Source organism: Parasteatoda tepidariorum, chromosome 10, assembly GCF_043381705.1.
Source record: "Parasteatoda tepidariorum isolate YZ-2023 chromosome 10, CAS_Ptep_4.0, whole genome shotgun sequence".
Lineage (NCBI taxonomy): Eukaryota > Metazoa > Arthropoda > Arachnida > Araneae > Theridiidae > Parasteatoda > Parasteatoda tepidariorum.
Genome location: NC_092213.1, coordinates 11,196,866 through 11,220,732, shown reverse-complemented (window position 1 = coordinate 11,220,732; position 23,867 = coordinate 11,196,866). Strand labels below are relative to the sequence as shown.

At 30.2% G+C, this 23,867-nt stretch overlaps 1 protein-coding gene across 1 annotated transcript in view; it reads right to left on the bottom strand.

Annotated features, from left to right (window-relative positions):
• LOC107453556 (dipeptidyl peptidase 3) overlaps positions 1–23,867 on the bottom strand; it is a 40,644-nt gene that overhangs the window by 2,541 nt on the left and 14,236 nt on the right. Inside the window, exons 8-17 of the mRNA XM_043052011.2 lie at positions 22,194–22,287; positions 20,297–20,418; positions 17,966–18,096; positions 16,342–16,400; positions 14,196–14,390; positions 11,228–11,331; positions 7,758–7,913; positions 6,670–6,794; positions 4,401–4,521; positions 586–765 (exon numbers count right to left, since the gene is read on the bottom strand). Of these exons, the coding sequence (XP_042907945.1) occupies positions 586–765; positions 4,401–4,521; positions 6,670–6,794; positions 7,758–7,913; positions 11,228–11,331; positions 14,196–14,390; positions 16,342–16,400; positions 17,966–18,096; positions 20,297–20,418; positions 22,194–22,287 (1,287 nt within the window). The remainder of the gene's footprint in view (positions 1–585; positions 766–4,400; positions 4,522–6,669; positions 6,795–7,757; positions 7,914–11,227; positions 11,332–14,195; positions 14,391–16,341; positions 16,401–17,965; positions 18,097–20,296; positions 20,419–22,193; positions 22,288–23,867) is intronic.

The following is a 23,867-nucleotide window of genomic DNA, read 5'->3' as shown; positions in this document are numbered from 1 at the left end:
ATAATAGTGCTATATAATGATTAAATTAAACCAATGTCACCATAGACTTAACCATGGTACTTGGAATGCTGCAGGTATGGTAAATTATTTTATTACTTTTATCACTCTTATTGTTGTCATATTTACATTAAATCAGTTATGTATTATTATAATTACTAAGATAATTATAATTATTTATACCTAGAAATAGACTTAAAATATTTTTGGACTGTTAAGGGTCTTTTAATAAATGCTTTTTTAATAATAGTGCTACATAGTATTTAAATGTAACCATTTTTATTCTTGAAGAAAATGGTCAGTAGGATTTTATGCAAGTACCCAATTTCATATATTTTAACTATGAAAAAGTCTTAAAAACTTTATCTTAAAACTTGTCATCTAGGTTCAATAAAAAAAATTTATAAAGAAAATAAAACAAAAAATTTTAAAAGATATTAATTATAAAATTATCAGATAAATAAATTGTACTTAGATAATTTTTAATACATTAAACATGGAGGAGTTAGAATCCCTTTTCTATCAAAAAGAAACTTAAACTTTATTTAAAGTTCATAAATAAGACTAGGAAATCAAATAATTCCATACTTGAAGTTTCTTCAAGAAATTTCCAATGCAAGGTCTGCCTACTGACATGATTTTGCCACGATCTAAAGTAAACAAAAGGTCTGGCTTGCCATCAGATGCTGTTATTTGTTCGACTTTTACAAAATCTCCACCGGCTTCCAAAAGAACTTGAAGAATCACATATGCAGCTTGTGAGTGGGCCTTTAAATGCATAAGGGAATTTGAGAAATATTCATAATTAATCAATTAGAAAAATTCAATAAAAAATAATATAACTAATAAAAATGGTAAAGCAATATTTCAACAGTAACAGTTTTTTAACTTCTTCAAAAACTTGTCACACTTACAAACCTACAGCTTCTTATTGCAAAGTAGTCAAAAATTCAAGTTAATAAAAAAAGCATAAAATTAAACTGTACTAGGTTAATGTATTAGTTAACTGTACTAGTTGACTCGAAATGTGGCAAACCTTACACTTTATTTAAGTTGTGATATTAATTTTCTTACATTTGCTTTAGGCTCACGACCTGTTAGAATTTTCTAAATTGCAGAAAACTCATATGAATGGTAAAAACTTCATGTAAATATGAACAAACTTCACAATAATAAAACTTCCTAGAATATTGAGCCTGTTCGCATCTCCTTGTAAGCGTAACATAATGAAGGAATACACTGGAAGTTTTCTTTCTTTTTTTCTCCCTCTGGTTTTAAGCAGCCTGTTATTGTTGTCAACCATCCTTACAATAGCCAGAGATAAGAGCCATGGTGATTCAGATGAGACAATGAAGAAAAGTTTTAAAAAAATATTGAAAAAATATGACAGCCAAAGCTGACGTCGTCAGGGGGTACCAGCTTCGGATGTCATAAATGCAAAACTTTGGTGATTCAGCGGATAGGGCATTCACCTTCCAATGAGGTGAACCGGTTCGAATCCCAGCAATAGCTGGTCGATACGAATTCTGCACCCGGCTCTCACCAACAGCAGTACTGACGTAAAATATTCTCGGTAGTAAACGGATTATCAGACTTCTTGCCGTCAGGCTAACGATGGGGGTTTCCCTTTCCATGTAACACAAATGTGGGTTGGTTCCATCAAAAAAGTTCCCGCATAGACAAATTTCTACAAATACTTGATCCAGGAGTTCCCTTGTCTTCTGGTTTGGGATCTAAATTACAAGGATACGGAGTTGAACATTAGTAACCGTAAACCCAAGATTGGGTCTGCTGTTCAACGAGGGTTATAAAATAAAATAAAATAGCTGGAGATAAAACCCCAACCAACTTGGTCAACCTCAAAAATTTGCAGCTGCTCACTACACACTTGTGATTCTTTGGAAATTATAAGTTCTGGAGACTCAGGACTTACATATTTCTGCATCCCTTTTTACTAATAGTGGATCCTGATTTAAAATATGAATTTTATACTACTATATTCATCTATTAAAATTCCCACTTATAATAATTCTATTTAGACCAAAGAAAGAATTTCAAAACGAGAAGACATTTTTGAACAATCAAAGTTTTTGATAAAATCTGGTCAAACTCCTGCAAAACGCAACAATACAATTTAACACTCTGGATTATTTTATTTTATAACCGTCGTTGAACCCAGTTTTTCGGGTTTACAACTACTAATGTTCAACTCCGTATCCTTGTTAATTTGAAGCCAATCCAGAAGACACGAGAACTACTGAATCAAGTATTGAGAGAAATTTGCCTTTGTGGAGGACTTTTTTGATGGAACTAACCCGTGTTTGTGTTACATGGAGAGGAAAAACACGAAAACCCCCCACGCCTAACCTGATGGAAAGGGGTCTACCACTGAGGATATTTTACGTAAGCTGGTGTGAGCTGGGTGCGAAGCCATCTATGGGATTCGAACCCAGTTCACTTCATTGGAAGGGAAACGCTCTATCCCCTGAGCCACCATGGCCTCACTCAGAACTATTATAATCTTCTTCAGAATTATTTTAATCTTCCCTTTTTATAAACCAAGTTGTAGGTGCAGTATGGCCACAAATGGCTTTTGTAAAATTAATTCCTAATTAACTAACTATCCTTCAGCTTTAATAATGAAGAAAAAGAAGTTTTTGCATGCATATTTTAAGTATAGTTACAATTTTTCTGATATAGATCAGAGGCTGTATTCATTTAGAAGTCATCACTATTCATCTATATATCCACCTACAAATCATATAATATATTCATCTATAAATCTTCAAATCACCTATATCTGCACAGCAATTAGGATGCTGGGGAATTATCTTCCCAATAATTTGTTTAAAAATAATTTATTCCATAACTTTTTGTTGTTGTTTCGTTTAGGATATATTTGGTATGTTTGACATACTAGAGTCAGCAGACCACATCACTGGTACACTATGCATCTTGTTAATAAGACATCAATAATTCATGGAGAAAAAAACTTCAAATTAAGCTGTAATAGAGTCTATAACTAACTATTAACATTAAATGAACCCTTGGTAATTATCAAAAAAAAAAAACGTATTAGATAGAGATAATATTTGTTTTCTAAAGCTCAGTCTGAATTATTGAATACAGTACAGAACCCGTTATCCGGAAACCAAAAAACCGGAACGAAATTCGGTGAATTTTCCCGCCATTTTTAATAAAAAAAAGATTTTAGGATTTTTCGTTCTTTTTTTAAAGATGTTTACCATACCATCATTTTGAAAATAATAATTAGTGTATTACTTCATCGTTTTTTCTTCTTTTTAAGATTATTTCCAATTTTTTTTTCCAGTAGGATTTAACAATAAAAAAAACGGCTTTTTGTAACGATTCAGAGAACCGGAAAAATCAGTTATCCGGAATAGCGATGGTCCCGATCGTTCCGGATAATCGGTTCCCTACTGTATTTAAAAACTACAATCATTACTCACAGATTATTTTTTAATCATTAATACAGTATATTCTCTATATTTCAGAGTTGAAGGAATGCTGAAAAAATTTCGAGATAATGAGTTTTCAAGAACTAAATATGTTCTAAAAAGTAAAAAAAAATATCTTTTAAAATACTACTCTAAGAAGTAGAGTCAAGAAACATAAGAATAACTACTTTTAAATATATATGTAATGATAGTTGACTATAAGACTAAATACAGTAGTGATAATTTTATTTTTAAAAGTAAGACAAAAACAATTATGCATTAAATAGAAAAGAATTGGTTCATAATGAACTTACATTGTGATTTTTTCAAAAAAATTTGACATAGCAAGGTTTTGAAAAGAAACCCTTCGACATAGGAATTGAAATTAACATTAAGTGGATATATAATGCAAAGGTGAAAAATATTTTTTTGACATAAAAAGTCTTCAAATATCGAGACTATACTGCACCTAATTTGCTTAAAAAGAAAAAAAAATTCTTGAGCATTTGCTCACTCAATTCATTACAGTTTCATATTTTATCACTCTAAAAAAATAGTTTTTTTTTGTTGTCGTATGCCTGTTTAGGCAGTGGAGGTGCGATTGTTCCTGTTTTTTTCAGTGGCGCCATCTATGGCCAGGAATTTGACTTCTGCCACGCCATTCACACGACCACAATCCATTTATAGGGCGGGTCACATTCACACACAAAGGAGAAAGGACATAGAACACACAGAGAGAGAAAGAAACATCCATGCCTTGCCCGGGATTCAAGCCCAGGACCTTTCTGATGCAAGGACAGTTCCCTGNAACAAAAAAAAAAAAAAAAAAAATAGTTCTACTGTAATTTATACTAATAATATATTCAGTAAAAAATATACCTAAAAAATGAAAAAAATTATAAAAATTTTTAAAGTTTACAAAGGTTGAGGATTCAAGAAATTTACCTGAAGCCAAGTTTCGGTTTTAGGTTCATACATAATTAATGAACCTAATCCAGCAATTACAACCATAACCCAATTGACATACATGATATCTTCTCTTAAACTCTGATCAGGAACAAATATTCTGCAAAAAAAAAAAGAAATATATATATACATCAGGGCTCGAAAAAACTCAGAAATTTTAGCCGTCCCCGAGGACAACTTGTCCAACAATGTACCTGTCCTCCTTTGACACTAACTCGCCGCTTCTAAATAAATAAAAATATAATTTTCTCTTATTTATTACAAACATTTATATAAATTGCACAATGAATTAGTAGTTACTAGGATTACAAATAGTAGGATTACATTATACAGTAATAAAAGAAATACTAGGTTACTAATAGTAAAACCTAGTATTTCTATTATGAAATAATTTATTTCTTTGATGAAATAATTTAAATAACAAAGGTTAAGTTATCTGTCAATTATCATGTCAATTTATCCGATGGTACTGCGTTTTTTAAATGAATCAAATATGACGTTTGCCAGTTCCACAATCAAGCCAATGATTTACAGAGGTTTCTGCACAGAAATCTGAAAGAGGTTTTCCATTTAGGTAGATGTTCATAAATGCGTTTAACGCTTCTTGTTTAAGACCAGTAAGTAATGTGTTTTTTTGTAAGTTCATTGCTGAAAAGCCCCTTTCAACAGCTGCAGTACTCCCAGACAGAGAAAACATCAATTCCACCATGTGCAGCATGTTGCTGTATTTCGAGATTAGAGGGTCATTTTAGAAGTGAGGCGCTAGACTCTTGTAAGATAACAAAAATTTAAAATGTATCACGAACATTAACGGGAAAATGGCCGTCCGCGTGGACACTGGATTCGAGAAATTTGTTGTCCGCGGGGAATTTTTGACCGCCGAGGACGGGTGGTTTTTCAAGCCCTGATATACATATTTATTTACAATATACATATTTACAATATTTACAATATTTACAATATACATATATGATATACATATATGATATACATATTTATTAACAGCATTTTTTTTTAAATTAAATATCCTTTCAATAAAAATATTTTCATAAAAATTTTTTGAAATGTATAATTTCTAAAAAATAAATAACTATATCACTTGACTTAATTAGAAAAACAAAAACCTAAATCACTTTTAGGAATAATTTTAAATGAAGAATGATCCAATTTGAAGTTTGCTACAATCAAGAAATTATTTCTTTCTAAAGCTTTTTAAATTTGGTAAATTTTCACAAATGATTTCAATGTAATAACTACCTTTTTAGCAAAAAAGATCTAAAATTGTTTTCTGTTTTGATTACACACTAATAGTTGATTAGCACAGAAAAATCAAAAGATGTCAACACTGGCATATTTTGCCTAATGTTTTAGATTGTAGAATTCACATCGTATAATTCAAACTTAATTTTTCTTTTCATTTCCTAGTTATATAAGCTTTTTTATTGGTTTTACTAATTTTCAATTAAACCTATTTTTATATGTAACATCTTGACAATCGACCATGCCAATTTAACTGACGTTACTAGCCAGAATTCATACTTTTGAATCATATTATTTTACGCTAAACTGTGCTTATTTTACGCTTATTAGCTTATTTTACGTTAATTAGCTTATTTTACGTTAAACTGTGTTGGCATCAACATTATGCAAATTATGTGAGAGTTTAAATAGAATTGTCACTCGTATTTCAGTGCTTACTGCTTGTTTCTATTTGCTTGTTTTACCGCAGATTTGTATTTTCACTGCGTATTCATCATCAGCCTAAATTTATGAGTTAGTTTTGATGTGGTACATGCTCTTTATTCACTTTTTTTCATTCATAATTAATGTAATGATTAAGTCAAATAAAGTGTCTGAAGTTTTGCTTTGCGCAGCATCAAGCCGGTCTCCAGCCAATGGAACTCCTTGCTCATACTTCTTGCATTTAGTGAGTTGTCCTAGTTATGCTTTATTTCTATGCTTTTAGATAAAGCATGGGGCAAACCAAAAATACAGTCAAGCAGATGCATGACAATTCTTAAATCATTTATTTAGCTACATGTGAAATTAACTCATTGCATAATAAAAAAAGCTCTTGTTCTCCATATTGCTATTAAAATTTTTTTTTAAAAACCTAACATATTTGAATGTAAACTGTAAAACGGTGCACATTTTTTCTTAAGTTTTATAATAAAATAAATTAACAAAATAGTTAATATAACGTGTACAGTTTTAAAAATGGAAGTAAAATATCATAATGAGTACTTACTCCAATATTTCAGGAACAGTGCATAGATATAAGCCTACACATTCAGCTTTACACTCTTCATATGGATTGCTAAGAGAACCGAACACTGAATCGTATGATTCTCCAAAGTTGTACCAGCTTTTGACCTGAAATTAAATCTCATCCATTAAATTAGTCCTCATAAAAAAGAAAATTTCATTTAAAAGATTATCTAAATCATCAACTTAATTAGGAGAAGAAAATAAAAAAACCTATCATGACCATGAAAATCAATTTGAATGGACATGTTTGGTAGAATGAAAAATAAATGCATAAATGGCAATGTTATAATTTATGAGAAATCCAACCAATTGGTTATTCATTAATTTTATAATTTGGATGTATGACAGGAAAGCCTGGTTAGGAGGAGGTTAAGCCCTTGTTCGATCCCCGTCGGCCAAAGACATTGGTAAGTAAATGGTGACTGATGCACGTTAAATCTGTTGGGTCACTAAGACATCCATAACAAATCAAAACTTCTGGGGGCACTGAATTGGAGATTGATCGTTCTCTGGTTCAGGTGAAAATTATGATCTGTGGGTGAATAAATGAATGTATGAATGTTAAAGACTAAAATTAATATTTTAATTCAATGGTAAGAAGTGTACTGTTTTATGGGTTAGTAGCATGGAAACTAACAAAACTTTAGAGTACAAAACTAAATAGTTGGCAAAACTGATGTTTGAAAAATATTCCAAGAATATTCTTGGCTCAGACCATATCAAATTCAGAACTCTGTAGTAAAACCCGGCAAGAACCAATTACCATCAGTATGACAAGAAAAAGATGGAAATAGATAGGTCATGTATTGAGAATGCCTTCTGCAAGAATGCCATCAATAGCCTTAACGTGGACAGCAGATGGCAAACAAAAAAGAGGTAGATGCTAACATGGAGAAGAAAGGTGAAAGAAGAAAGAGGACAGGCGGAATGGATGAGCTGGTCTGGGGAGAGATTTTGTGCAAAAGACCGAATGAGCTGGAGCAAGAATATAAGGGCCTTATGTGCCATCAGGCACAAAGTAGGATAAACACAACAATTAATAAAAAAATATTTAGAAATTCATATTACCTTTTCATTAGTATCCAGATGAAGAACACTATTAATGTCAAAATTAAAGTCTCCATTACTTTCTCTCTGAAACAGTTTGCCACTTCCATGACCCAAAAGTTCATGCAAGCCAACTTGAAGCTCTAAAGCAGAGGGATAGTGCTCCACAAATAAATCCTGAAATAAAGTATTGAAATAAAACCTTATATCAGCCTCTTTTTTTCCAACAAGTACTCAAGGACAGTGGCTGATTTCCTAGAATGGCAAATTTTTTTACTAACAAACTGCTAGTAAAAAAACTAAATACTAATTACAGAAAAACGTGACAGCAAAAATTGTCTCAACTTTTAATGGTCGAGATTTGCAATCGTTTTTTTTTCCATCTTTTTTTCAGGTGATTTTTTCAGATTTTGATATTTTTAACACGATTACGACACGCGAATTTCGAATTAGTTATCACTTTTTGACGATCTAGATTAACAACGATCCCACCGTTAATACTCATTGTTTTCCAATCATTTTTTCGATAGTTATTTATCGTTTTTTCGGCGATCTCTACATGATTTTTTAAACTTTGGTATTCTTAATACGATAATATTGTGAGGTCCGAAGTTCAAATTTGAGTAATCACTTTTTGATGAGCAAGACGCACGGCGACTCCGTCGTTAATCCACGTCCATGTCCTTTTCTGATCATTTTCCCGGTAGTTACTTAAGCTAATATTTCTCATATTTACGACATTTTTACATGGTCAACCGAATTCCGATAATTTTAATACACTGTTAATGCGACATGTGAATATCAAATTTGAGTAAAAATTTTCTGACATGGTCAATTTACGGCGATTCCACCGGAAATCCACCTCGTTTTTTTGGGAGTTATTTATCGATTTTTCGGCCATTTCAACACGATTTTTTATACCATATTTCGATACCCTAATTTTGAATTGGAGTAATCACTATTTTACGTACTTTATTCGCGTAATGAATGTATGTATTCGCGTAATGAATGTATGTATTCGCGTATAGAATGTAATGTACAGTGCGGGAAAAAAGCAGACCACCCCGAATGATTTTTGGTCTTATGATTAGATCTTCATGTTCTAGGACTCAATCCTAATGGTTCAAAAAGTTTGACCTCAAATATGCAGATTAATTAGAGCAGAGGATATTTTAAATTACGAAATCAGACACCAAAAAGTATTTTCTCTGAATAAACATTTTTCTAAATTTTTTTATTTTTTATTGATAGATTCTGATCTCTGATCCTGAAAAAATAGGGGGTAGCCACAAATTTTGAAATATGGTCCCAATAGTTTGGTCAGGAAAGCACTCCAAAGTTTTGTCCCCTTAATCCAAATTTTACTTTTTGCATATGGTACCATATCTTGAGAACTTTTTAAGTGAATTGAAATTTTTTTACTCACAATTATAAAATTCCTTTATCCAAAGATAATTTTGTGCAAAATATAACTCTTAGAAAATATTTATTATTTTTTTATTGTTTTATTTAACAATAGAAGAAAAATTCTGAATGGTAACAAATATAATTTTTTGACATCATTCTAAAGAATAAAATTTTGAATGGTATAATACAAAAGTTGAGCGAAATCGACCGAGAAATCGAATTTTAAATATCTGACTTTTTCAAAATTTGATTTCTAGGGAATTATTCTACCGATTTCACTCTATTTAAAACTACATTTTTTTAAAATGGTGTAAAAAATTTTATACATTACAATTCAAAAATTTTTTCACTATTATTAAGTAAAAAATGATAAATATTTACAAACAGTTATATTTTGCATAGAATCATCTTCAAATAAATGAATTTTTATGGTGTGCAAAAATTTTATACTCGCTTAAATACAGCTGAATAAGCAAAAAGTAAAATTAACATTAAGGAGTCCATATTTGGACAGCTCTCCTAAGGGGGCTTTACCTATTGGGACCATTATTCCCAGATTGCAGCTAACCCCTATTTTTTGGTGGGGAGAAATCTGAATCCGTCGGGGAAAAAAACCCAGGTTTATTGAGAAAAAATAGATTTTTGTGTCTTATTTCGTAATTGAAAATATCCTCTGTCCTAATTAAGTAGGATATTTGAGGTTATTCCCTTGAAACGTGAAGATCTCAATAACGTGGAGTCCCGATCATTAGATCAAAAGTTATTCAGGGTGGTCAATATTTTTTTATGTTGCCCACTGAACCTTTTTTAAATTCTCTTTCATCACTTAAAGTTTTCAAAATTATTTACATTAAATATTTAAAAAAAAAGTTTAAAAAAATGACTAGGTGAAAGTGTACATTAATACCATTGTACTATAATTGTACATTGTATACTTCTAATATTAAATTTATACAACTATACTATAATAGTACATTGTACAGTGTCTTTCTAATACCATATTTACATCATTGTACTAAACTAAGACGCCCGGTGACAGATTGTTAGCGCTTTGTGCTCCCGTGCCACAGGTCCTGGGTTCGATCTTCGGGCCAGGCAAGGGTGACTCAACTTTTTATCCCTTCAGTGGATCGATAAATGAGTACCAAGCATGCTTGGGAACTAAACACTGGGGGTTTCGCGTTCGGATGACCACTTAACTAGAACGTCTGCTCCTGCACCCCCAGAGCCCAAGGTCAAGAAAACTGAGATGGGCACAGTAGGCCTTGGCCCTCCATGGGCTGTTGCGCCACTGAGTTCAGTTTAGTACTAAACTAAAGACTCATTTTCCTCATTAAATCCAAAATATTATAAAATATGGGATCACCATTATTAGGCCCGGTTGCATTTAATTAAAAAAAACCAATTAAAATGAATACATACTTGATCAGATTTAATCAGGTAATTAGGAGGTTCTTTACCACTTGTACTTATAACATTTCCCAGTGATACATTTTTGAAGCCAACAGATTGTTTAATATCAACATCTAAAATGAATAGATATAATGAATATTGATACCTTTGGTTAAGACAATGAAAACTGATAAATAAATTTTTCACATAGTTGTGAAATAATTTTCAAAAACAGACCTCTACCAGAGGGTCAACAAAAACAAGAAATTTCCTGAATTTTCACAGGCTTTCAAAATTAATGATGTAAAATCTTATTATTTATTTTCTGGTTCATATACAATATACATTTACCTACTACCGCTCCTACTGCCTTGTATAATATACCTAGTACAGTACAGAACCCTTTATCCGGAAATCAGAAAACCGGAAAACCAAAAAACCAGAACGAAATTCGATAAATTTTCCCGCAATTTTTAAAAAAAAACTTTTTTTCCTCATAAGATTTTTTGAATCCTTCTTTTTTGAAAGATGTTTACCTTACCATCATNGGCTGTTGTGCCACTGAGTTCAGTTTAGTACTAAACTAAAGACTCATTTTCCTCATTAAATCCAAAATATTATAAAATATGGGATCACCATTATTAGGCCCGGTTGCATTTAATTAAAAAAAACCAATTAAAATGAATACATACTTGATCAGATTTAATCAGGTAATTAGGAGGTTCTTTACCACTTGTACTTATAACATTTCCCAGTGATACATTTTTGAAGCCAACAGATTGTTTAATATCAACATCTAAAATGAATAGATATAATGAATATTGATACATTTGGTTAAGACAATGAAAACTGATAAATAAAATTTTCACATAGTTGTGAAATAATTTTCAAAAACAGACCTCTACCAGCGGGTCAACAAAAACAAGAAATTTCCTGAATTTTCACAGGTTTTCAAAATTAATGATGTAAAATCTTATTATTTATTTTCTGGTTCATATAAAATATACATTTACCTACTACCGTTTCTACTGCCTTGCATAATATACCTAGTACAGTACAGAACCCGTTATCCGGAAATCAGAAAACCGGAAAACCAAAAAACCAGAACGAAATTCGATAAATTTTCCCGCAATTTTTTAAAAAAAACTTTTTTTTCCTCATAAGATTTTAGGATTTTTCTTTCTTTTTTGAAAGTACCTTACCATCATTTCAGAAATAATCATTAGTGTATTACCTCATCGTTTTTTCTTATTTTTAAGATTATTTCCAAATATTTCTTTTTAACTGGGTTTAACACTAAAAAAACGGCTCTTTGTAGCGATTCAGAAAACCAGAAAAATCAGTTATCCGGAATAGCGATAGTTCCGATCGTTCCGGATAATCGGTTCTCTACTGTACCTCATTCAAAAGTACATACCACATTGTAGGTACATTGGGAAGCTAGGCAATATTCATTGTGAAACTAGGGCAATGGCTAGGGAGCTAGAGAAAAAGAATGGAAAACTAAAGTTTGCGATTTACTTATTTTTTTACAAACATTTGATGCTTTTTTTTTCTTTTTCTTTTTTTGTCAATTCTTTTTAAATGGGTATTATAAATTTTTCAATCATATTTTAGTCATTCAAAACTTTTTCAGCCTTTTCAAGAAACTTCAGTCCATTTGCATGCTTTATTTTTGGTCTTTTCACTTATCTGGATGTATTTTACTTATCCAAAATGGCTACTCAGAACCAGATAATAATTTTAAAGGCTTTTTTTTATCTTTAATATACTAATTACTAATTTAAATGCTATTTCAACTCATATTACCATTAAAAACAATTCGTGTTATTATCAATTATTTTATAAGTTTCTTATTTTTTAAATTATAGCACATTGTTTTGTCCAAATTAATCTAGCATTTTATGAAGAATAATTAAATATGTTTTGTATATGTGCATTTGCGATATTACAGGTACAAGTTATAAAGCGCATTGACCTTTGAATGACCAGTGACATTCTATTTAGAATCGACAGTATGCATGCATATAGATGTATACAGTGGTTGTTGTTTTTTTTTTCATGCATACAGGTGCGAGAGATGTTTGGGAGAGCTGTGTACAAAAATACAAAAAAGTTTTTTTGGAGAAAATATGAGGAAGGAGAAGTATTAGAAAAGTCAAAAAACAATGGCTAGATGAATTTGAGTGAGATCTTAAACTCATGAAAATCAAAAAAATTTTAAGAGCCGGAAAGTTTGAAAATGTGTTGCGAGAGAGGTTAAGTACTTTCATAATACGTAGTGCCAAAGAGTAAATAAAACTGAGTGCCTTGGTCTTAAATAACGATTAGATATTTGTCATGTAAGAAGAGAGTCACATATCAAATATTTGCAGCTATTAAAAATCTTAGTATATTTTTCTTTCATTTTTTTTGCATCATTTATTTTATTATGTGAATAACTTCGAAAATATAAATATCTAAAACCAAGTCATTCTTTTTATGAACTATTAGTCGTATAATGTCTTAACTTAGAAACAACTTCAGAAGATAAGGGTAATTCTGAATTAAGTTTATTTACTAGAGTCAATTTAACCTGCGTTTGTGTAAAAGTAAATCATTCTCACAACAGTCCGTCATGGGGCAGGAGTTAAAGGATTTTAAGGCTCCACCAACAACATAATGTAATAATATAGTGAACACTCTGCACCAACGTCCTTTACTTCCAAGGCAAACAAGTACCGATTGATCAGAAGCTGCTGCAGAGAGTGAAACCCAAATTATGTTTTTGATTAATTAAAATCACTTCTATATAATGATTATTTAAATGCAATTATATATAAAGATTAATTAAATGCATTTATGTATAATGATTAATTGAATGCAATTCTGTATAATGTTCAATTAAATGCAATTATGTATAATGATTATTTAAATTAAGTTATGTTTAATGATTATTTAAATGCAATTATGTATAAAGATTAATTAAATGCATTTATGTATAATGATTAATTGAATGCAATTATGTAGAATGATTATTTAAATTAAATTATGTTTAATGATTATTTAAATGCAATTATGTAAAATGATTAATTAAATATAGTTCCATATAATGATCAATTAAATGCAATTATGAATAATGACTTATCAAATGCAATTATGTATAATGATTAATCAAATGCAACTATGTATAATAATAAATTAAATGCAGTTATGCATAATAAATTAAATGCAATCATGCAAATGATTAATTACATGCAATTATGTATAATAATAAAATTCAATAATGTATAACGGTTTTTTAAATGCAATTATGTATAATGATTAATTAAATGCAATTATGTATGATTAATTAAATTCAATTGTGTATAGTGATTAATTAAATGCAATTTTGTATAATGCTCAATTAAATGCAATCATGTATAATGATTAATTAAATTCAATTATGTATAATGAACATTTAAATGCAATTATGTATAAAAATTATTTAATTGCAATTCTGTATAATAATTAATCAAATGCAATTATGTATTATAAATAATAAACTAAATGCAATTATGTATAATGATAAATTAAGACTTATTTCCCTATATTGTTTGAACGTGTAAGTGAAAAAAGACAGGATTTAGTAATCTATCGAAAATTTTGCAAAGGTTACTGTTTATAAAAAAATGAACTTACAATTAGGTATGTTAATGCCAACAGGTATATCACTATTAGCATAAGTCAAGATATCCAGTGAGGTAAAGTCAGGAAGTAAAAATTTATCCTTTTCATATGTGCTTGGCCAAGGCAGGAGAGACAGAAAATGCGGAGCTCCATCCACAAGTTTTGAGAATTTTTCACTTTGTTTCTTGTTAACAACAGACACAAATCCTTGGAGAAAAAAAAGAAATAATCCCTTTAAATCAATGTTATGAAAAAACCAACAAATTAATTTACTTATAAGTTTTAAATAAATATTTTTATAAACACAAACATAGAAGAAATTATAATTATTTGAACTGCAGTCACATGGATGGGTTTAAAAAAATAGATCAAGTAACAAGTGTATGAAATTTTAGAACATGGTACAACATTTGAATTGTACTTAAACGGTGAGGAGATACAAAGTGTCCATCAAATGGTTGACCTGCTTTGAAACTAGCCATTTAAGAAAAAAGTTGTGCCACTTGCTGCTTTATTATTAGAAAAGCAATAAATTTTGGAGAAAAAAAACATTGAAAGCAAATAGTTAAAAATTTCCTCACTGAGTGGCGTTAGAGTTCCATGTGGGATTAGGTTGCAGAATATTCCCTCCAATCCCTGTATATTGTAAGAGGCGATTAATGGGGACTCCTCTTGAAAGTTGGGCTATGGGCTAATCCCCCGTTCCTTTAAAAAAGACCCAGAATTCAGAAAGTCTCGAAATATACTCCTGTGCAAAACACAGATATCGAAGAAACTGATACTTTTAGTTATCTTGGTTCAACAGTGTCTACCTCAAGTGGAACTGACGAAGATGTTGCATCCAAACTTATCAAAGCGTGTGGTGCTTTTAGAACATTAAGTAAAATCTGGAGTTCTTCAGCATTAACAATCAAGTTGACACAACTTATCTTCAATTCAAATCCGTCCTACTTTATGGGTGTGAATTTGAAAACTTACCACATCTCAAGAAAACTCATTTCAAACTAAAGTTCTAAGCAGGATTTTCAAAATCTTTTGGCCTTACATAATAAAGGAAATGAAGGAAATAAAAATATGACCACCGAGGCCGACGTCTTCGTTTCCTTTATTGCTACTTTTTTTTAAAATTCTGCTGCTTTTTCAAAGAAGTTTTATCTATTTAGAATTTCAAAAAAAATTGTTTTCTTTTAGTATTGGCCTTACATATTTTCAAATGAGTAACTATAACAGTCAACGAGACCCATTGCAGAGAGGAAATCAAGCGTTGAAGCGAGGAAGACCAAAATTAATATGAAGAATGATAGTGGGTGAAAGATATGTGCTTGAATGGTCTAGCTGGAGCTTAGATAGGGAGTCGGCTTTTGGACCACGAGCGCTGGAGGACGAGACTTAAACCCTTATGCCCCAGACTGGCATAAAAAGAATCTTGATAAAGATAATGTAGCACTTGAGAATAAAAATTAAATAACAATACTTTCAACAAGGCGGTTGTTCCCCAGAATACACTTTTTTTCCAAAAAAAAATACCTTAGCATGAACTCACATAACAACACTTAGTTGAAAACTAGGCGTTCTTCCTGTTTTTTTTACAGCAGATTTATGACAGTAAAGCATAGAGGTAAAATTTAGAACTATGTAGGCATAATGCATTTTTCAGAATTTATTGCTTTTCTTACAGCAATGCAGTAAACAACATTTTTTTTAAAATTAATTTGTATTTTGTTATTATTTATGTTCATAATGGGTAAGTCATTTCAACACAATCATTCTCAGGGATGTTTCCCAGACTGTCGAGAACAGCCCATTGTGTAGCTATAGTGCAATGTAAATTACGTACCTACCTATAGAGTTAACAAGAACAAAAGTTACTCTATGGGAAATTTAGGAATACAAGAATTTCAATGAAAAAGTAGCAGATATTTCTATATTATGTGACAATTTAAGAAAATTATGCATGCAATTAACACATGATGTAGTGAAGTCCGTACTCAAGGGAGGAAAAGGGGCAATTGTCCCAGGGTCTGGGTCTGCTCAGGGCCCAGCCATAAGCTCTTGCAAAAAATATAGTGTTTATGAAATGAAAAATTAACTAAAAAATATAATATAAAAGAAACGATTTTCATTTATATTATGTTAATCATAATAAAACAGTCCTAACCTTCAAACTCTCCTCTCATTCCAGCTGGATCCCTATATGTTTCAATAAATCCAATGTAACTGAAAAAATAAATGTGTTAATTAGATGTTATTCAAAAATTAACATTTTCATGCAAGCAAGAACATAGTTTTGTATTTATAAAATTTCATTTAAAAAAAAAAGAGTAAAAATAAACATTTATAATAAAAGTATGAACTAAAATAAACATTCAATCACTAATCTATGTTTAGTGAGCAGTTAACAATCGTAAGTAAGGGAAAATTCAAGATGATAAAAAAATAAAGTAATCTAAAACAATAACATGTTCACATTATGCTATGGCCTGTCAAAAAAGTTTTCATACTCTTATTAATATTCTTGATATATATTATCATTATTATTAATAGATTATTCTCGCTATATATTATATTCTTATTTGACGTATCTTATTACAAAGAAGTCAATATCGCATATTTCCGAACATAGTTTAAGAAATTTTGCAAAGTTTTTAAAAGCTAAAGGAGGTCGGTTTAAAATAGGATCCATTAATTTTGAAATATTACAGCCGAACATCTCCAAGAAAAATCCTTTCCTGTTGGTTGAGGATTAATAAAAGATATCTAAGTATAACACTGGAGAACATACAAAACATATAAATACAAGAAAAAAGCAAGTGAAAAGGAAACACATTAAAATTACTATAATAAGAAAAGAATATTTCTTTCTGTACCAGACATTTTTGCCCGTAAAATAGAAAACAATTAAAACAGCAAAAGTTGAGCATGAAGAAGTCAGACATAAGATTGCCCTAGCTGATAGTATTTGATTTACATCAGCTTCTAGCCAAATTGAACTGCTGATGAGATCAATTTGGACTAATAAGTAAAAAACTTGAGAAGAAAAGAGGGAAAAACAAAAGAACCAGAAAGAAAAACCAGTGGAACTTTTAAAGGATTTTTATTTCTGAACAAAGATAAACAACTAAACTAAGATGACTGGGTAATCCAAAAGACAATAGAAAATAAGTATGTCTTATTTTTTCACATCGGTTTACATATGGATTTTGAATTTTGGGTAAATTTTCAAAGAAAAAAGGAGACTCACAGCTTTTATAAACGGATGTGCTTATATTCAGAAATACGAGGTAAATACTCTCAAAAAAGCAGTACATTATGATCTATAGTTTTTTTTTTAAATCATTAAAATCTAATGAGAAAGTATTAATTAAATATCCTTTAAAAAAACATGCCCATGATTCTAACTGTCAAAGATCATCCACTCTATCTTAAAATCCATACATTTTTTTAGAATATTTAAGACTTATTTTTACTACATTGTAAAACTTAAATCAATAAGGTTCTTCTTTTTTACTTTTTTGAAATATTAATGATTTATGAGACCAATTATATACATTTCATTACTAAATACACAATAACGAAGAATATTTCAAAAAGTTATTAAAAAATAAAATAATACAATATGCCAAATTAGTAAACACTTTAAATAATGTAGTATTTGGAAATAAAATTTCGTTACACAATTGTGAGACAATTAGTGAAATTCTAAAAATGTAGCAAAAACTATTCAAACTATGCATTTTTTTAAAAATTATTCTGAAGTAATGAATGGAATTTTAAAAACATGCCTTTCAACAATGGGTCCTTTATCTTTAACCCAAAGGATTGATCCCTCTTTATGAGCATCAATAGATCCTGTTCGAAAACTCTGGATATACTTTTCTATCATTTGTTCTTCAGTAGCATTGGCAGCGTACATCTGTTTATGAAGTAAGACACTTGTTTGATTCATTGTAGACAAGAATATTAATTATTTGAAGATATTTAATGGAAAAAATTTGAATGGAAATAATTTAATGTTTTTAGTAGACTTGAAAAATAGAGTCAACTTTTAAAAGTATGGAAATACAAGGAAATTATAAAAATGTTTCATGTTGAAAATTGTCTCATTATTAGACTTACAGCTTACTATAACATGCTTTCCAAAATAAGAAATCTGAGTTTTTTAAAAATGGGATTAATTAATTTAGATTTCCAGTTATGAGTTAGAACCAATATTTAATTCTGTAAAAAAATTAAACAATAAAATATTTCTTTAATAGCACCAAACTACTGTCTTATATACAGTGATGCTGCTTATGCATTTTATTTTAATAGCCGTTGTTGAACAGTCGACCCAGTTTTGAGTGTACAACTACCCATGTTCAACTACGTAACCTTGTGATCTTAAACCCAATCCAGAAGACAAGGGAACTCTTGAATCAAGTATTTGGAGAAATTTACCTTCCTGGAGGATTTTTTGATGGCACTAACCCAGATTTGCGTTATATAAAAAGAAAACCACGAAAAAACCCCTACAGTTAACCTGAGGTCAAGTGAACTCCACGATTTGCCTACCACTGAGGATATTTCACATTAGCACTGCGATCGGTGCATGATGGGTGCCGAACTCGTATCAACCAGCCACCACTGAGAATCGAGTCTGAGTTATCTTATTTTGAGTCAAGCATTCTATCCCGTGAGCTACGACGGCTTTCTGCTTATGCATTTTTTTTATAGCCGTCGTTGAACAGCCGACTCAATTTTGGATTTATGACTACTAGTGTTCAACTCCATAGCCTTGTAATTTGAACCCAATCCAGAAGATAAAGAAACTCCTGAATAAAGTATTGAGAATAATTTTGCCTTCGTAGCAGACTTTTTGACGGAACTAACACACATTTGGGTAACATGGAGAGGAAAGCAAAGAAAACCTCCTACTGTTAGACTCACGGTAAAGGGACTCTTACCCATGATTCGTCTACCACTTAGGATATTTTACGTCAGCACTGTGGTTGGTACAAGACGGATGCGGAATTCGTATTGACCAGCCATTGCTTGGATTCAAACCCTGTTCACCTCATTGCCAAGCGAACGCTCTATCCCCTGCACCAATACGGCTTACAGCAAACCAAATGCACCAAAAAAAATCACAAGAGGAACCCATAGAAAAAATTACATTGCACCCCTAGAATGCATAATTCTTTGTTCTCCCCCCCCCTAAAAAATAGCAGATTTGTGTACAAAAAATTAAAATAAATTTTAAAAATTCATTCCTTTTCTTCTTGAATTAATAGCAGGAGAAGAAATTGAAAAAAATTCTCAGTTAAATTGATATAGAAATTTTGGTTTTAATTCTTTATTTAATTATCATTGTTGAAAGAATCAGTAATAGTTTTTATTCCCCTAAATATTTATTTTTATGCCTGTATATCTTTAAAGTAGAAATTTATATTATTTTACATAAGATCCAGCTTTTAGTAAAATGGGACAGAGAAAATTTCAAAAACATGCAGTTTCCAAAGCCTAATGGAATCACTGCATATAGGTTTTCAATATTATGCATTGACAACCTACATTTACCTTCAAGGGGTAAAGTCGAACCTACAAAAGTATCTATGATGGGTAAAGTCAAAACATCATCTTCTCGCAAATACTTTGATTCAGTTTTAACTAATGACTATATAAATGACAAAATTTGGGAAAATTATACAAAAAAAAAATCAATAAAAAAAACGGTAAAAAAATTGTGACTCGTAATTTATATTGTATCACACAGTAATAACAGCACAGTATTGACTTGATTTTCTTTCCAATAAATTAACTAGGATAGCAATTTTAGAGGTAAGACTGATGTCATTGAAAATTTATTCTACCTTTACAACGTTATGCAAGAAAGACACTTATTGTATTTGGTTAGACTAATCAAAATAGGACATTTCATATGGATGATTATAGTCTATTATTATGCATGAAGATCTTCATGTAATTTAAAATATATGGATACCAAAATTTGAATGCATAGGTAAGGTTGATATTTAGTTATTTAAGATAGTAAATATAAGTAATGGCTCATTAGTATAAAAGTGTATGCATTGAATGTATAAAATCAACAATATAGTGTACAATAAAAAACTGACCTTGGCTTGCATCAAATATTCATTCACTCTTTTAAGAAGCTCACTATAATCGCCACGAGTGATAATAAACATATGAGAATCACAATCATTTGAGAATAATAAGGACTTTTCTTCTGAATCACCTAGAAATGATAAAAGTAAAACAAATTCAATGAAAATGAAAGTTTGCTATATATCTGAACATAATGAAGTAGTATGAATTAACAACTAACAATCAATAAATTAAAGTATTAATTGCTATTCCAATTATTATATGGTTTCTATATATTACCACCTAGTTCATAAGTTTTTGCAAGTTCTTAAGTCTTCACCTACTTGTAGAGATTCCATTCTCTGTTCTAAAGATTGGATTGTAGTGTTCTTAGAAGGTAATTATGCTCCATGCACAGATGGGCGGTTGTAAAGCTTTGTGCAAAGGCCAGGTGATTAATAACAATATCAACTCTCTGATTTAAATTGAGGGAAAATAGTGCAGATATGCATCAGCCTCGTCTTTAAGGCATCCTCAAGAATAAATCCGGAACTGTCACCAAAAGCCTATTGGTGCAGCCCCAATGTGACACAAACAACAATCCAAACCAATTAAAAATTAGCAATAAAAAATCACTTGAAAATGGGTAGCTAAACTGAGGGGAATAAGATATGTTCTTTTTTCTGAATTCACAAATATTAAAAACAATTAGTAAATTTAAATATATAATTATAAAATCTGTTAAATAATTTTTAAACTACAAATGGAAGTTGAGCCATGGTGGCTCAGAGGATAGAGCGCTCCCTCTCAATGAGTTGATCTGGGTTCGAATTCCGGCAATGGCTGGATGATTTGAATTCCGACTTGTACCGACTACAGTGCTGGCACGAAATATCCTCAGTGGTACACTGGTAATGGGCTAGAGTCCCTTTGCCGTCAGGCTAACCGTGGGAGGTTTTCATGGTTTCCCTCTCCATGCAACGCAAATGCGGGGGATAGTTCCATCAAAAAGTCCTCCATGAAGGCAAATTTCTCCAAATACTTGATCCAGGAGTTTCTTTGTCTTCTGGAATGGGTTCAAAACTATGACGATACGGAGTTGAGCATTGGTAGTCACAAACTAAAAATTTGGTGGGCTGCTCAACGATGGTTATAAAATAGAAGTTAAAGATAAACATGCCAGCAGGAACATAAAAATATTGCCATAATTTTTTAAGTGCATTTTGTCAGCAAAGAAAATAATAAGAAAGTGTATATGCTAGAGGGAGTACTACTTCAGAAATCATAAAATCTGCATAGTAGAATTCTTAGTGCAAAGTGAAATTCAGAAAAGAGTTCAGTGATCAAAAGCATTCAGGTTTAGACTGAAATCTTAACTACTAAAATATAACACAAAAAAAATGTATACCAGTTAAAAATAAGGAGTCTAGTTGAAAATGCCAATTTTGAAACAACATAGATTTCAAAAACGTAAGTTGTGGTGTAACTGATGTTAGTACACAAGAGGTTGTTTTCAAGCAGCCACAGTTACTATTTACAAACTGGCAAAACTTCCCATAAACTATATATTTAGCTATTTGCTACCCTATTTTAGAATTTTCAGAATAGTATGCTTATTTACTTTTAAAACAATAGGAAGGGGGAAATAGAGAAGGAATTTCGTAAATATTATTATTCAGAGAGCTTTCAATAAAGTCCAATTATAAAATTATCTAAAACATATATAGTACATATTATATATAGGTAACTTGGTTAAGTTTTAACATATCTTTTCATGTATTACTTGAGTTAGTGATTAGTATATGTACTTGTAAATAAGTAGTCCTTAAAAACAGAATAATCCATTTAAGCAAATCCTGTATTGATAAAAATTTAAACAAGAACATAAGGAATTATCAATATTAAATGTGAATTAATGAGAAGTACCTGTTTGTAAAGCAGATGCCAATCGTATTTCATAGCAGATTTTCCCAGAATCATTGACCGTTTTAAATACTCGGGTGTTATAAGCTTCCAAATTCTAAAAAGATAAGACACTATAATCAAACCTCAAAAGTATAAGATAAACTAATTATTCTTTACAACAATAGATATAATTTGAGAACTAAGTGGACAAAAGGTATAAAAGACAATTTTAAAAAAAACTAAGATTTATGGGTGAAAGTTTTTATTTTAGCTTTATTTAACTACAAAACATTAATTAAGTTTGCTGTCTTTTCGTTGCAAATATCTCAATATATGAAGGATTCAAGAGACGATCTATGAATGTTTTTAAAATGGAAAGATGATTGTGTACATTAACAGTTGAGGAGTAACCTCAGAAAACCTTAATTTTGGTAGAATAATAACCCTTTTGAACTTTACAAGACATATATGTCCCTTCAGATGTTTCAAGTAGACTATAAGGGTAAATAAATTTCATTTTAAGATTAGATTTGTAAAATACAGTCCTTTGAATTACCCTCTTTCCATTTGGATAGTTGGAAGCACTTTAAAACTGTCATGGTGACATAGCTTTAAATAAATCACATGTTTGTGAAGATTTATGCACCATTTTGTGAGGAAAATAACTAGAATAGAGCTGAGAAAAAATTGGTGTGACAAATTAAACTTAAATGTTAGTTTAATGACTTTTAGTTCAATAGCACACTCTAATGCTAATCCAATTAAAAGATTTTGAAAAGTACATATTGTTATAACTACACATTACAACTTACGTTTTTTTAGTGCATTAATGGTTTTGTAAAATTTATTAATGTATCATCTTTAAACAATAACACAACTAGTTCATTAGAAACTAAGATGTTTGTATCTAAATAACACAAATTAACTTTGAAATTGAATAATTATTTCTGAAATATTAATACCACTTGAAAAATTTATTAATTTTAAAATTGTTTTTTTTTTAAATTAGAAAATTAATAATTGTTCAAAAAATTATAAAACAATAACTTAATGAGAGAAATATACATCTCACACAGTAAAGCTTTAATAAGTAATAAAAGATAAAACAGACCTTACTTTTTCTTATTAAAATAATACACAGAGTTTAATTTTAATATTATGTATATGATGTTGAAAATGTTGTATTAAATTAAAGTTTGAGTCAAAGTGATTTAATTGGGACATAATTTTTCTCTCAAAGTAAACATAATTTACATTATAAATATTATGCAAACTGATACTCAAATTATCTTTCTCAAAACAAAGTGAGGTTATTCTTGCTCTAAAAAAATAGCTAAATGATAATAAAAAATTAATCAAATGGTCAAATCTTTAAAAAAAACATTGTTGCACAAGCTGTCCTTGGGGACGGGTAAAGAGTTTTTTCGAGCCCTGTTAAAATCACATAAATCAAAATAAATAAAATAAAATCTTCAACTACTAAGCCATAATATTTTTGTAGTTTATTTAAGTTTTTTAACTTGAACGTTAAACCAGTTTATAAATGTTTCATTTTAGAAATTGTAATAAGTGAATGTACTCTACTCACAAGTTTGCAAACGAGAGAATAATTAACAAATTTTCAAAAATTCATATTCATAAATAAATCTTATAAACCAACAAAGGATAAGGTACATTTGTGCTATGTAGACTAAA